We start from the raw sequence: 16,366 nt of genomic DNA, 5'->3' as shown, positions 1-16,366 counted from the left end.
CTTTTGTTCCGTCCAATCGGTGAGCGAGGGGCGATTTGGCCCCGCCTCCAGGGCGTTGGAGTGAGGACGCTATATGCAAATTCATGGATCAAAAAGCATTCACGCCCACTTTTCCTCGGTCCAATGGGGAGCCAGTTGGAGAGGTGAAGCGTCGGAGGCAAAGGGTCAAGGGTGAAAGAGCGAAGCCACGGGGCTTATATAAACGGCTGCGTTCGTCAGTAAAAGAGTTGTGCGGAGTTCAAGAGAGTCGTCGGTGGAGCTGGAAAGAAGTGGGAGAAGTCAAGAGTGAAGAGTTGGGACGAGCCAAGAGAGGAGACGGAGAGGGCGAGTAGACGGAGCTGTGGAGAGGTGGCGGCAGCGAAGGCGGACGAGGGGGCGCTCACGTCGGTGCCGGGAGCTGCAGAGGGAGAGGCCAGCAACGCGACCGAGGTCGAGGAGGAGACGCTCGTCGCGGGACCCGAGACAGGGTGATATCCGCCATCCCCCCGAGCATCAACAACCCCCTCCTGTTTCCCCCCCGCGCTGAGATAGTGCGACAAGGGGGCCCCTTTCCCACCCCCTACCAGACACTGTCCGCGAGGCCCGCGGAGTTGAGGCGCCACCGCCACTTTTCGTCTCATCATCAGACGGTAGGCCCGACACGGTCTCGGCCCCAGGCCCGCCTCATCCTGGAGGGTGGTTCTTTTCTTTTGCTTTGGGTATACGTGTTGTCGGCGCCGTCTGTGAAGTAAAATTGTATAAGTGTTGCCGTGTGCTCGGTAGTCGGATAGCTCTGCATTGTGTTTCTCTTTTATATTTGCTTTTTGTGTAATATTGTGTTTCCCTTTTACATGTGCTTTTGGTGTAATTGTATATGTGTGCTTCCCGTTCATCGCGAAATAAATGTGAGTTATGTTGAACTGTTTTCCCGCTTCGCTTCGTCTTTTCTTTCATTGAATCTCCATCTTGCTTCACGTAAAGGGTTGGTCGTGGGCTAAAACGCCCGATAATTAATCGAACCGTCGAGGCCGACGAATAACACCGCTCGGTTATCCCGATAGTACGGAACGGGTCGCTTAAAGTGGCCCGTGTCCGAAGTCGACCTGCGGCGAGGTGCGATCGCCCGGTCTACCCTCCGTGTGGGTACTTAGGTGGGTCGAATTTGGCGAGCAACCCTATCCCACGCGGGGGCCGATTGGCACGATCGTGGTGAGACCGAAAGGTCCACCCGTGACTGGTTCCCGGCGTTAGTCCGAGAGGGTCACGACTGGATTGTCCGTCCCGTGGGCGAGGTGCCGCGATTCGAGTTACGTGGCCGTTCGCACGCCGGCGGGCGCGAATCCGCAACATTGGTGTCAGGTCGTGCGATATAAACTCATCACCCTCCTCGCGGCACTGGTATCGGAGAACGGGAAAACGGGCTCTCCTGTCTCCGGCTAAATTCACGGGAATCGTTCCAGGGGTGAGAGGAGCGACCCCCGATTCCCTCCAAATTACGACCGAGCTAAATTAACCCTTTAAGAGAAGCAAGATGGCGTCTCAAGGCGAGCGGGAGCCGGGGGTATTAGAAATGGATGTAGAATGTGTAGAATCCATGGCTCAGGATGAAATCCCCGTGCAATAAATGTTGGTTGTACAGGAAAACGAACTCGCCCAACTGAACCCAGAGCCCGAAATAGGTGCGGCAGCGGCCGCGGTGTATGACACCTCCCCTCCCCCTCTCCACCAAAACCCCCCGACCCTTGCCGAAACGGCTCACCCAAGCGCACCCGACATGGCCCAGCTATGCGCCATGCTGGCGGTAATGACAAATGAAATGAAAAACGAAATGAAAGGCATGAACAAACAAATAAACGAAAAGATGGATACAAACACAACTGAATTTATAAACGAAATAAAAAGCATGAACGAAAAGATCGATGCGAATACACAGCAAATGAAGGAAGAAACGAAAAAGCTGCGGGGTGAGACGCAGAACATGGGCCGATGCCTGCAGGCGGGCATGAAGGCCGTTAGCAGGGAACTCAAAATGGCGACTCCACGTGTGGGAGCGAACGAGCTGGGTGGGGGTGCAACGGCTGACAGGCCCGCGGTGGAGGCGGGTGAAAAAATAATTCGGGGGGCGTGTTGGGCGAGGGTCGTGACGATGACCGAAAGGGAAAAATTAAATGGGGAGACCAAAACGTGTGAGACGAGACACGAGGTGACGACAACAGAAACTTATAAATGTATAGAGACACGGGAGACAAAAAAAATAGAGGAGAGACTGCACGATGAAGACGGGGTAAGTGACGCACACACACACACGGAGGTAGTGGAGGACGATGAGGTCGCCCGGTCTACCCTCCGTGTGGGTACTTAGGTAGGTCGAATTTGGCGAGCAACCATATCCCACGCGGGGGCCAATTGGCACGATCGTGGTGAGACCGAAAGGTCCACCCGTGACTGGTTCCCGGCGTTAATCCGAGAGGGTCATGACTGGATTGTCATGACTGGATTATATATGTGTGTATATATATATATATATATATATATATATATACATATATATATATATATATATATACATATATATATATATATACATATATATATACATATATATATATATATATATATATATATATATATATATATATATATATATATATATATATATATATATATATATATATATATATATATATATATATATATATATATATATATATATATATATATATATATATATATATATATATATATATATATATATATATATATATATATATATATATATATATATATATATATATATATATATATATATATATATATATATATATATATATATATATATATACACATACACATATATATATATATATATATATATATATATATATATATATATATATATATATATATATATATATATATATATATATATATATATATATCGCTTCTCTTCGCTTCTTCCTATATATCTTCGCTTCTCTCATCCTTGGAACCACCTTGCAGAAGCTGTTCGGTCAAACTCTTCCTTCCAGGGCTTCAAGCAAGTCGTGCACCACAACCATCTTGTGTCATCCCTCATCCCGACTCATGATTTTTATTACACCCATTAACCCTGCCGAACCTGACCCTCTTGCTGATTTCATTGTCTTTTTTCCTTTGTCTTTCTTTTAATTCCCTCTCTCTCTCTCTCTCTCTTCCTTTCCTAGTCGTATCCCCTTGCCAGTTGTGCACAATTATTGCCCCACTACCCCAATGCCAATTTAACCATGCTCTTCCAAGAGCCTCGCTCTCGTAGAAAATAAAAATAAAACCGAGGATCTTTATTTTTACTCTCAGAATAAAGTATAATTATTATTTGGACAAATACAAACTGTCTGTATAAGTGGATTAGGCTATCTTTCCACTCCACCAATTTTTGGGCTTCTTTATCCATGCCAATGTTCACCCATTATTGAAGAAAGGTTGCCATTGTTATAGATGGGAGCATATAGAATTGTTTGTGCTTGCTTCCTATCCATCACAAAAGGTTCAGTTTCCCCTTTTTTCCTGCATGGACACCAACCCAATTCTGGGGGCACCAACACATGCATTTAACATATATTGGGTTCAAAAATGACGATACATATAAATAACGAGAAAATAAAAAACAGCGATATTATCAGTAGCGTGATCAAACAATGTGTTCATTGGTCAACAAACAAAGCCCCAACCAACTTACCATCACTTCTGCTGTCCTGTGCTTGCTCAATGGGGCTTTGACATGGTTTCAGCTTCTTTCCCTCATACCGAATGTTATGAGGGGGGCTTTCTTTATGTGAGTGGGGTGCCTTGTGTGGGGGACTTTTATGGGAATGGGGACTCAACTTACGAAAGGGACTCAGACGTGCGGGGCTGCATCTCCGTGGTGACAAGGACTTGTGTGAGGAACCATCCTTCCTGCCTGGGCTGCCTCTGCCAAACGCAAAGCTTCCTTTTGATCCAGGTACCCGCGTGACGTAACTGCTTGTCCGTGCCAAACTGCCCTTACGACGAGGGCTATTTTTCTGTGTGGGACTATCTCTGGTTGGAGAACAGTCTTTCCAAGGTGATGATTTTCTTGAGGAATTGTTTCTACGTGACAGGGTGGTCTTATGTGAGGGACTACCTCTGTGAGGTGTCGTGTCCCTGCGATGTGGGCTATTTTTGCGTGACAGGGTAGCTCGTTTTGAAGGGCTACTTTTATGGGAATGGCTAAGTTTTCTTAAGGGGCTGCCTCTCTGAGGTGAACGTTCACTTTTAGGACTTTGTGAAACGGAGCTTTTGGAGCTATGCGATCCAAAGCCTTTACTCCTGCAAGACAAGAAATTTATATTAAAAAACATATTGAACTGAATTTTATTAAATGGAATAAAGTTGATTTTTAAACACGAAAACAATAATAAACCCCACCGGCGGTGGGGAGATCGTGTTGAAGGGCTTGGGGAGTGTCGTCGACGATGGTGAGGTGGTGAGGCCGAGCGGCGATTTCGGAGCTGCTGCCTTGCTGGTGAATATGTGCTTTGCAGGTACAAATTTGGAGAAGAGATCCTTTGGGTGATAATAGCACGGAATACGTAAGTACAGTGACAATGATGATTACATCCAGCACCAATCATCTGAATGGAAAAACAATATATTTTTTTAAGGTTTGAATTGATATTCAAGTCATCAAAGAGAAAACATAATAATCTATACTATTAAATGAACAAACTGCCACGGTTTCTGAGGCATGTGGTGGGTGGAAGAATCTGAGCTTTGGCACACATGTCCAGTATTGCTTCGGATTCCAAATGTCCCCTTTTGGAACGGATCCATTATCGGAGTTCCGTGGCAAAAGGGTCCAAAATTGCTGTGATGGGTCCCCAACTTGAAACAGCCTATAACCCCCCCCCCCCACCATACGAACACCGGACGAATAGCATGGCAAGATGGAGTGCGTGCAACCGCTCAGCCAATAGCGTGCCGACATTTCTAACCACGTTCATAAAGCGAGGCCCTGTTTATTTCCTTCCAGTCCTTCCAGACTGTAGTGAGCATTCTGTAAGCCACAAGATGCCGAAACGTAAAAATGCAGACACGTGTGCAACAGCAGTATGAAATAGGAAGCGCAGCTATCAAAAGAATATCTCACCACACGCTCTCGGTGAATTGCAAGACTACAATGAGAGACCATTTCCCCCCATACACAGCATTGGCAAGATGGACACTATTTGCTCTTCCTGTGGCGTGTACATGTGGAAAGCTGAACTGCATTCCGGATGCCTCAGGGTGAACACTAAATTTTCCACCTGCTGTATGCAAGGAAAAATTGTTCTTCCCAACATCAGTGAACCACCTACCCTCTTGCAACACCTTTTCACTGACTGCACACCTGAAGCAAGGGATTTTCGATCCAACATTCGGGCATACAACTCGAGTTGAGCTTTCACGTCATTGGGTGTACAGGAAGATGTGTTTCATACAAGGGGCCCATATAACGTTCAGAACCCTTGGCAGTGTTTATCATAGAATCGGACATTTTTTTCCCGAGAACGGTAAACCGCTGAAATTTTCGCAAATCTATATCTATGACACCACCAACGAAATCGCTCATCGAACAGCATGGAATAGCGACCTGCACCGTGATTTGCTTCAAAAGCTACAGGCAGCACTGCATGACGGTAATCCGTTCATAAGTGCTTATAAGCAAGCCGCCGAATTACTGGAAAGAGAAGAAAATGGGTCCGCTCTCAAAACGAACTTCATGGAATGAACGACAGATTTACGGTGCTTTAATCTACCGACGGCAGAAGTCGCGGTTATCTTACCGGGAGGTGCTGATGTTCCATCGCACTGCGACATCGTTTTGTACAAGCGGTCAAGCCTGGATCCGGAAAATCATATTATCCGTGTCAGTGAGACCCACCCCGATTATGATCCTCTTCACTACGTGTTGCGACTACCACATGCAGACCTGGGCTGGACATTTACCATCAAGAAACGAGATGGCAAATGCGTCAGTACTATGGAGTTTTACGCTTACCACTTGATGGTTAGAAATAACTTTAATGTAATACTACGTAGTGGTAGATTACTACAACAATATATTGTCAATCAATACACAAAGGTTGAACAAGGACGCCTGAACTACGTCGACCACAATCAACGGCAATTGCAGGCATAGCTGTATCAAAGACTATCTGATGCAGTCGCCGCTGGGGATACTGACGGTGCCTCAATCGGTCGACGAGTTGTCCTTCCATCATCATTTACCGGAAGCCCATGAAATATGCATCAACTGTAACAGGATTCTATGTCTATCGTTCGGCGATACTCGAAACCTGACCTCTTCTTAACATTTACGTGCAACCCCAAATGGGAATCAAAATACTGCCACAACTAAGTCAACCCAACGACGGCTTCTACTACATGGATAACATCGTTTACAGTGTACTGGGTTAACATTAGTAAGTATGCTCTGTTTTTTTCAATAACAGGCACCCATTTCGCGATATACTACAGTCACATCCTTGTTATGCCATGCTTTGCATGGGTTATCTTCTAGTAATAATAATAATAATAATAATAATAATAATAATAATAATAATAATAATAATAATAATAATAATAATTGGGAACTGCTGACACTTTCAGTGAAGATTTAATTATATTTTAAAACATCTGAATGCCAAAATCCAAATACTACACATATAAACATCTCCACCAATTCGTGAAAGGAATACTGCCGGTTTTTTTTGAAAATATTTAAAACTTTATCTTGATTTCGTTTGGGGAATTTTGGTTGGCTCGACCTTCTCTATAAGTAGCATTTTTGTACCCATCCCAAATTGCCTCGAGGATATTAAGTCATTCGGAAGGAGTGGACCGACTCAAAATGTGGACTACACCAGGTGTAGCAAACATACATACATACATACATACATACATACATAAGAGTCCCCATATACTGTACAAGGAGGATCGTCGTGGCGAGTCCTGGAAATTTCTGGTCACGGGACCATTTTGTTTCCATCAATTGTTCATTGAATGAACACATGATAGTTCATCACTCTTTAAAATGACAGGATGCTGTGCCATTCGATCAAAAATAGGTTTCAAAATGTATAAATTCCCTGCAGATGCCGGAAAGAAGAAAATTGGGAAAATAAAGTTATTTATCTGAGATGGAAAACAACTACGGGGTCATTAATGTGGCAGGTAACTTGGAGTCCCTTGTGTGTACACATTCATGTGTTATGCTGTAATCATATTGAAGTGGGCAGTTGGGCATAGCACGTAAACAGATATAAACTAGAGGGGGAGCACTCTGTAGAGTGCAAAACTTCTGCCGCCAATACTGCAAGGTCACTTAAGTGAACCTGATATCCTATTCATTCAATTTGACGTCAACAGTGCTCACAGAGTTATAGTTTGCAACTTTCCCTTTTACTTTTAACTTTTACATACTCAATTCATTCGTCATAACTAGATTCCTTGAGATAGAAATTGATTTTACGTGGGTATATCCACCTGAAGTTCCAAAATCAGCCGCAATTATAATTTTGGCATGTTTTTTTTTTGGAAATCACTTATAACATGTAGAAATGCAAAAAAAAAAATCGAAATTTTGTTGAAAAAAGATTTGCAAAAATTTTTTTCTCTAACAATTTTTTTTTGTGGGGGGGGGTTGGAAATCACTTAAAATATGCAGAGATGCAAAAAAAAAAATTCAAATATTTTTTCAAATTGGCCACCATAGCGGCCATATTGGATTTTGGACCAAGTCCAAAATCTAATGGCATGATCCTTGGACCAGACCTAACCCCCCAACCAAGTTTAGTCGAAATTCATCGAGGAGTTTTTCCGTAATACTGTTCACAAACAAACAGAGAGGGGTGAAAACAGTAACCTCCATCCATCTTCGATGGCGGAGGTTAATAATCATGGAAACATCTACAGCTCATTTATAACATATCAAGAACATCCTGCATGGCAAAGTTACTTATAAGTAAACACATCATTTGTGTGGCTGTAACATAAGTTTGTTTATTTATTTATTTATTTATTTATTCAAATTAGTCAAAGTGTTGCAGTTAGGCCTAGGTCACATTTGCCACGGCGGTCGTGGGGTCTCCAAAATCTACGGCCACTAGCAATTATACGGCGGCCGCAGTATTTCCACGGTCACACAATGTAGCAGTCACATATGTTTTTATTTTTCGGGGAGCCGCACGGCATATTTAGGCCTAAGTCACATTTGCCACGGCGGCCGTGGGGTCTCCAAAATCTACGGCCACTAGCAATTATACGGCGGCCACAGTATTTCCACGGTCAAACAATGTAGCAGTCACATATGTTTTTATTTTTCGGGGAGCTGCATGGCGTATTTATAAATTGGGGAGACCGAAAACGTGGGGTTGCCGTACGGTCTTTGATTTGATGTCGCACGGTGACCTCAGGGCGTTCCTGCGACAGCCATAGAATTTTCAAGGCAGACACAAGGTCGACGCAAGGTGCCCGCAAGGCGACCGCAGGGGGCCCTAAGGCAAACGTGCGGCCAGACGGACGGTAACGAATGGGTTAATTTTTGTATTTTTTTTTTTTTACCAGTTTTTTTTTTTTCAGCTTGTCGAATTGCTACGGCGAACGTGGAAATTAAAAAAGTTATAACTCCGCGTTATAATTCCACGGCGACCTTACGGCCTGTAAAATATAGCCATACGGCGTAGGGTCACCCTGAGGCCACCTCAGAAACTCTGCGGCCGCCGCACATTTCTGTCAATTCAGAGGGCGTACGGCCGCCGTATCCTCGCCATAGAGCAAATGTGACTTAGGCCTTAGGTCTTAGAAATTGTGGAGACCGAAAACACGGGGTTTCCGTACGGTCGTTGATTTGATGTTGCACGGTGACCGCAGGGGGCCCTAAGGCGAATGTACGGCCAGACGGACGGTAACGAATGGGTTAATTTTTTTTTTACCATTTCTTTTGTTTCGGCTTGTTGAATTGTGACGGCGAACGTAGAAATGAAAAAAGTTATAACTCCGCGTTATAATTCCACGGCGACCTTGCGGCCTGTAAAATATAGCCAAACGGCATAGGGTCACTCTGAGGTCACCGCAGAAACTCTGCGGCCACCGCACGTTTCTGTCAATTCAGAGGGCGTACGGCCGCCGTATCCTCGCCGTAGAGCAAATGTGACTTTGGCCTTAACACTGACGAACAACTTGTCATGGTCCATGACATGGTTAATTCCAAAATAATTCAGATCCATTTACCTTTTGCCTCAAGGTGAAGCCAAACAGTATATTGTGTTTAAAAACAAAAAAGTACAGGAATCAAAAAAACAGTTCTCAGCACATGTGCAGGATTACATACACATGTATGTTTTCAGCACATGTGAAGGATTACATACACATGTATGTTTTCAGTACATGTGAAGGATTACATACACATGTATGTTTTCAGCACATGTGAAGGATTACATAACCATGCATGTTCTCAGTACATGTGAAGGATTACATACACATGCATGTTCTCAGCACATGTGAAGGATTACATACACATGCATGTTTTCAGCACATTTGAAGGATTGCATGCACATGTATGTTTTCAGCACATTTGAAGGATTACATGCACATGTAAAGGATTACATACACATGTCTGTTTCTAGCACATAAAGGATTACATACACATGCATGTTTTCAGCACATTTGAAGGATTACATGCACATGTATGTTTTCAGCAGATGTGAAGGATTACATACACATGCATGTTTTCAGCACATTTGAAGGATTACATGCACATGTATGTTTTCAGCACATGTGAAGGATTACATACACATGCATGTTTTCAGTACATGTGAAGTGTTACATATGCATGCATGTTCTCAGTACATGTGAAGGATTACATACGCATGCATGTTCTCAGTACATGTGAAGGATTACATACACATGAATGTTCTCAGCACATTTGAAGGATTACATACACATGCATGTTCTCAGTACATTTGATGGATTACATTCACATGCATGTTCTCAGTACATGTGAAGGATTACATACAGATGTATGTTTTCAGTACAAGTGAAGGATTACATACACATGTATGTTTTCAGCACATGTAAAGGATTACATACACATGTCTGTTTCTAGCACATAAAGGATTACGTACACATGCATGTTTTCAGCACATTTGAAGGATTACATGCACATGTATGTTTTCAGCACATGTGAAGGATTACATACACATGCATGTTTTCAGCACATTTGAAGGATTACATGCACATGTATGTTTTCAGCACATGTGAAGGATTACATACACATGCATGTTTTCAGTACATGTGAAGTGTTACATACACATGCATGTTCTCAGTACATGTGAAGGATTACATACGCATGCATGTTCTCAGTACATGTGAACGATTACATGCACATGCATGTTCTCAGTACATGTGAAGGATTACATACACATGCACGTTCTCAGTACATGTGAAGGATTACATACACATGCATGTTCTCAGCACATGTGAAGGATTACATACACATGCATGTTCTCAGTACATGTGAAGGATTACATACACATGCATGTTCTCAGTACATGTGAAGGATTACATACACATGCATGTTCTCAATACATGTGAAGGATTACATACACATGTATGTTTTCAGCACATGTGAAGGATTGCATACACATGTATGTTATCAGCACATGTAAAGGATTACATACACATGTATGTTTTCAGCACATGTAAAGGATTACATACACATGTATGTTTTCAGCACATGTGAAGGATTACATACACATGTATGTTTTCAGCACATGTGAAGGATTACATACACATGCATGTTCTCAGTACATGTGAAGGATTACATACACATGTATGTTTTCAGCACATGTGAAAGATTACATACACATGTATGTTTTCAGCACATGTGAAGGATTACATACACATGCATATTCTCAGTACATGTAAAGGATTACATATACATGTATGTTTTCAGCACATGTGAAGGATTACATACACATGTATGTTTTCAGCACATGCAAAGGATTGCATACACATGTATATTTTCAGCACACGTGAAGGATTACATACACATGTATGTTTTCAGCACATGTGAAGGATTACATACACATGTATGTTTTCAGCACATGTGAAGGATTACATACACATGTATGTTCTCAGCACATGTAAAGGATTACATACACATGTATGTTTTCAGCACATGTGAAGGATTACATACACATTGTTTTCAGCACATGTGAAGGATTACATACAAATGTATGTTCTAAGTACATGTAAAGGATTACATACACATGTATGTTTTCAGCACATGTAAAGCATTACATACACATGTATGTTCTCAGCACATGTAAAGGATTACATACACATGTATGTTTTCAGCACATGTGAAGGATTACATACACATGTATATTTTTAGCACATGTGAAGGATTACATCCACATGTATGTTCTCAGCACATGTAAAGAATTACATACACATGTATGTTTTCAGCACATGTAAAGCATTACATACAGATGCATGTTTTCAGCACATGTGAAGGATTACATACACATGCATGTTCTCAGTACATGTAAAGGATTACATACACATGCATGTTTTCAGCACATGTGAAGGATTACATACACATGTATGTTTTTAGCACATGTGAAGGATTACATACACATGTATGTTCTCAGCACATGTAAAGGATTACATACACATGTATGTTTTCAGCACATGTAAAGGATTACATACACATGTATGTTTTCAGCACATGTAAAGCATTACATACAGATGTATGTTTTCAGCACATGTGAAGGATTACATACACATGCATGTTCTCAGTACATGTAAAGGATTACATACACATGCATGTTTTCAGCACATGTAAAGGATTACATACACATGTATGTTCTCAGTACATGTAAAGGATTACATACACATGTATGTTTTCAGCACATGTAAAGGATTACATACACATGTATGTTTTCAGCACATGTAAAGGATTACATACACATGTATGTTTTCAGCACATGCAAAGGATTACATAGACATGTGTTTTCAGCACATGTAAAGGATTACATACACATGTATATTTTCAGCAAATGTGAAGGATTACATACACATACATGTTTTCAGCACATGTAAAGGATTACATACGCATGTATGTTTTCAGCACATGTAAAGGATTACATGCAAAGCATGTTTTCCGTGGCACTGTATTAATGTCAAAATAAATTAATAGTTGGAAAACTCAATTCCTTCCCTTATTGCTCATCTGTATTTTAATGCATCCAACTTTTATTCCTTCTTTGTTTTTTCTAAATTTCTTCCTTCCTTATTCCGTTCAATTGCAAAGAAAATCTTTCCTTATCCATGTATTCTTAAGGCGCTGGCAGGATGGCATAGACTCTAGGCGTACACACACACACACACACACACACACACACACACACACACACACACACACACACACACACACACACACACACACACACACACACACACACACACACACACACACACACACACACACACACACACACACACACACACACACACACACACACACACATCTTTGCTGTTTAGCCTGGGTTCAAATCCAGACCCAGCTACAAACTGTCATCCCAGTGTTTCACTGGTAGGGTGGTTCATCAATGTTTTTGCTGTCCCTTGAATGGACATTAAGCCAGTTGTCCCATCTGCTAGCATTAGTTGATGGATGTTAAAGATCCCAGGGTGTCCTTTGCCAAGAGTAGGTGAGCTATCACCAGCACCATGAACAAATTACCAATTCCTGCTGTGCCTAATTGCTGAGAAGACAATGGCAAACCACACAGTATCACCCTTGCCAAGCAGCCAAGGACCTGGCTTCAAGCACTGCAAACAATCAATCAGTCAATGTTATCAAGCTCTTTCTTCTTTTTCACTCACAATTGTTATCTTTTCTCATTGTCTACTAGGGTGTTCCACTTTTGCAAAAGTAGTTGCTGGAATGAAGCAATACGTGCCTATCGATTCCATTCGTGAAGTTAGGTGATCGACCAGTTTGAAAATTTTCCCGCCTTTTTTGACCGCGGGCCGCCATTTTGAAATTTCAGGAAAAATCCATATTTTTGGAAATAATATTGATTTTTGAATATTTAAAAAAATATATTTCTCTGTGTTTCGATGGCCGAATGCACTTAGGTAGGCAACATTATGATAGTAAGTACCCGTAAATATTATTCACAAACTTGTTCCGACATTGTGAGAAGGGGTTGCCATTTTGGAAATTCAGTGAAAATCGTATATTTTGGGTATATCTAATGAAATATATATATTTTTTATTCTTTGTGTACTTACAGATAAACCTTGACTGACCAATGGTCAGGGCTCCTGTGGCTATGTGGGACAAGTTCGCCAGTTACAGAAAATTTTGTCAAAGTGCTAATTCTTTGCGTGTCGTAAATGATCCAGCTGAAAGAGGAATTAAGCTAGTGTTTGACTTTATTCATATGTGCAATGATGAGAAACAACGTCAAGCATTGCTACAGTGCGTGGAAGAGCACAGGAAGTTTACCCAGACTATATAAAACAAACGCCATGTTCTCTATAAGATATCTGTGTGGTTGCTTGTTTGCTAGATTGTTATGTTGTCATATATAAAAACCATGTCGCTTAAAACATATTTGGTGGTTCTCATAATTAATTGATCATGCTCTCATTTGTCATTAATAATGTCTTTATGAAGACGCTACTACTGATATTCTGTAAATGCCTAAATGTGCTGTGCAATAATTGTCAAAATATGGGATTTTCAGTGAAATTCCAAAATGGCAACCCCTTCTCAAAATGTTGGGACAAGTTGTGAATAATATTTACAGGTACTTACTATCATAATGGTGCCAACTGAAGTGCATTCGGCCATCTAAACACAGAGAAATATATTTTTTAAAATATTCAAAAATCAATATTATTTCCAAAAATATGGATTTTTCCTGAAATTTCAAAATGCCGACCCGCGGTCAAACAAGGCGGGAAAATTTTCAAACTTTGGTCGATCACCTAACTTCACTAGTGGAATCGATAGGCACATAGTGCTTCATTCCAGCAACTACTTTTGCAAAAGTGTAACACCCTATTGTCTACCCTCTTGACAATGTACCACCATTTCAATATTTCACTTTTCTTCTTCCACTTCTTTCAAATTTCTGGCATTCTGTCACGTCCTATGTGTTTCTTTTCTAACTCACTCTGAACACCTCAAATCAGGAAATTAGTGTGAACCTTTACTGTTCATTACACTTCATTTTGCCATGGTTTCTGCAATATCTTTCAAGGTTAAATCAATCCTGTCTGATAATATACTCACTTTGATATGTTGGAAGAACGAAAATAAAGCATGAATAGAATCTTCCTTTTGTACGCATAGAAAGACAGCTTCATTAGAAAATGGAGACATTATGCTACACACAATGGGGCACAGGTTTAGTGCGCTATGTTCGATGGATACAAAATGTTGTCAAATTGCAAGTTGTTGCTACTCCAAGTATATAGTGGCTCTGGACATACTAACCCCTCCCTGAAGGTCAATAATGATCCAGTTGGGTTTTTACCAACAATGTGGTCATTCTCCCGAGATTAACTTGGTTGCAGAAGTTTAGAATCCAATCCCCTCGTACTCCTGTGTTTGAACCCATAACATATGGGATGCTCGCTCAGTGTCCTCCCCACCGGGTCAATGTAGCTTATTTGATGTTGTGTATCAGTTGATGTTATCCAAAAGTATTTGGTTCTATATCTAAACAAAGTGCTTAACAATGCATCAAATGTACACCTGCACAGAAATATTGTGATGATGTCACATTGGTTACCAGAGGTGAAAATGAAGACATTACGGTTGGAACAAACGATAAACACCGACGGAAGTGCCATGAACTGCTCCAATCCACAAATGGAGATAACTTATGAATCATCATACAAACAGCAGTTACAATTTAATTCATCTCTCACTTGCTGCGTCGGAGGGGTGGAGGAGGGGGCGGTGGTGGTGGTGGTGGTGGTGGTGGTGGTGGTGGGGGAGAAGGAGACTGAGGCTTCTTTACACCGCATGTGATTAAGGAAGCAGGAGGCAATAGTTTTTGAGCAGCTCGCTGTGCCATCCCACGCTTTGAGGTTGGAGACTGCAAGATGTTTGCAGTGTTACGTTGCTTTCCTGCAAAAAGACAAAGTTAGTCAACATTTCAGGTTGGACTATTTGATGATCCCATCTTCAGAGCACAGTGATTTATTAAATGTATTAATATGGAACCTTCATGCTTCCAATGTGTGCAAAATACCTATTAGACAGCATATTTGCATTGTACATTTTGGCATTTTGTTAAATGCTAATATGTTCATCCGGTGAAAATAGAAAAGTGATTGCAACAGATAAATAACTTGAAGCATGTTAGTTACCTCCAGGTGGAGAATGCTTAGGCTTCCTACTCTTCATTGCAAAACCAGCCTTCGGACATTCTTTGTGATCAGAGATATCTGGTAACGGGGACTCTGACCAGCGACCAGCACCAGAGCGCCTCGCCACTGGTGACCCTGACCAACTCCTGAAATCCTCAAGCTCGTCTGGTGTAGTTAGCTTGGAGGATGCAAGAATCACTCCTGTGCCTGGCAAGACCTTTTTCACCTCAACTGCCTGTTTCGTCAACGTCAATTCTTCACGGGCACCACCCTGCAAAGAAAATATTCAGTCTGTGAAATTCAGAGGCTCAAACGGTTTAGAATTTATAACATACCATTCTGATAACTTCGGTTGTGATAAGTATCATTCTGGTGTTTCACAGGCAGGATGATTCACACCAATATGTGTGCCGTCCTTCAGAATGGAACTAAACAGGCATCCCATCTGCAAGCATTAGTTGGTGGACGTTAAAGATCCCATGGCATCCTTCGCGAAGAATAGGCGAGCTATCGTCAGCATCATGAACAAATTACAAATTCCTGTCCTAACCAGTTGAGAGCACTGTAGCAGCAGCACAGCCACACACTCAGACAATAATGCTACCCTGCAGCATTGTGCTGCATACAAAGGAAGGTCAAGATGCTGAAATTCCAGGTTCAAAACCTGAGAACAGTGAGGATTTCTCAGCAGTCTACAAAATTTCCTATTAATTCAGGTTAACTAACACATTATTCAGAGGGTGATTGTCACTGTCGGGAGGGGGGGGGGCAGACGAGGTCAAGCATACGTGCGCGCGCACACACACGCACACTTAATTATACACTATCGGCTGTTCCTAAAATATCATATAATGCTGTAAATATTGCTGCAACTTGCTGTATATTATGTTCAGGTGATATGTTAATTTCACAACATCCTACATTCAAGCTTATTGAAATTGTAAACCTCAAA

General features: G+C 41.7%; 1 protein-coding gene across 3 annotated transcripts in view; it reads right to left on the bottom strand.

Moving 5' to 3' along the window:
- The window catches only part of LOC147026183 (uncharacterized), a 112,720-nt gene that overhangs the window by 67,369 nt on the left and 28,985 nt on the right, over positions 1-16,366 (bottom strand). For 2 of the 3 annotated variants that reach the window (XM_085881310.1, XM_085881311.1), the window contains exons 10-13: positions 15,415-15,685; positions 14,971-15,172; positions 4,405-4,542; positions 3,695-4,305 (exon numbers count right to left, since the gene is read on the bottom strand). In XM_085881310.1, the coding sequence (XP_085737436.1) occupies positions 3,695-4,305; positions 4,405-4,542; positions 14,971-15,172; positions 15,415-15,685 (1,222 nt within the window). The remainder of the gene's footprint in view (positions 1-3,694; positions 4,306-4,404; positions 4,543-14,970; positions 15,173-15,414; positions 15,686-16,366) is intronic. The other variant, XM_085881312.1, reaches the window with a different exon arrangement.

Source organism: Eptatretus burgeri, chromosome 5, assembly GCF_056783735.1.
Source record: "Eptatretus burgeri isolate ZD-2024b chromosome 5, Ebu_testis_v1, whole genome shotgun sequence".
NCBI classification, from domain to species: Eukaryota; Metazoa; Chordata; class Myxini; order Myxiniformes; family Myxinidae; genus Eptatretus; species Eptatretus burgeri.
Note: the sequence above shows the minus strand (reverse complement) of the source record. Positions and strands in the feature narration are given on the sequence as shown.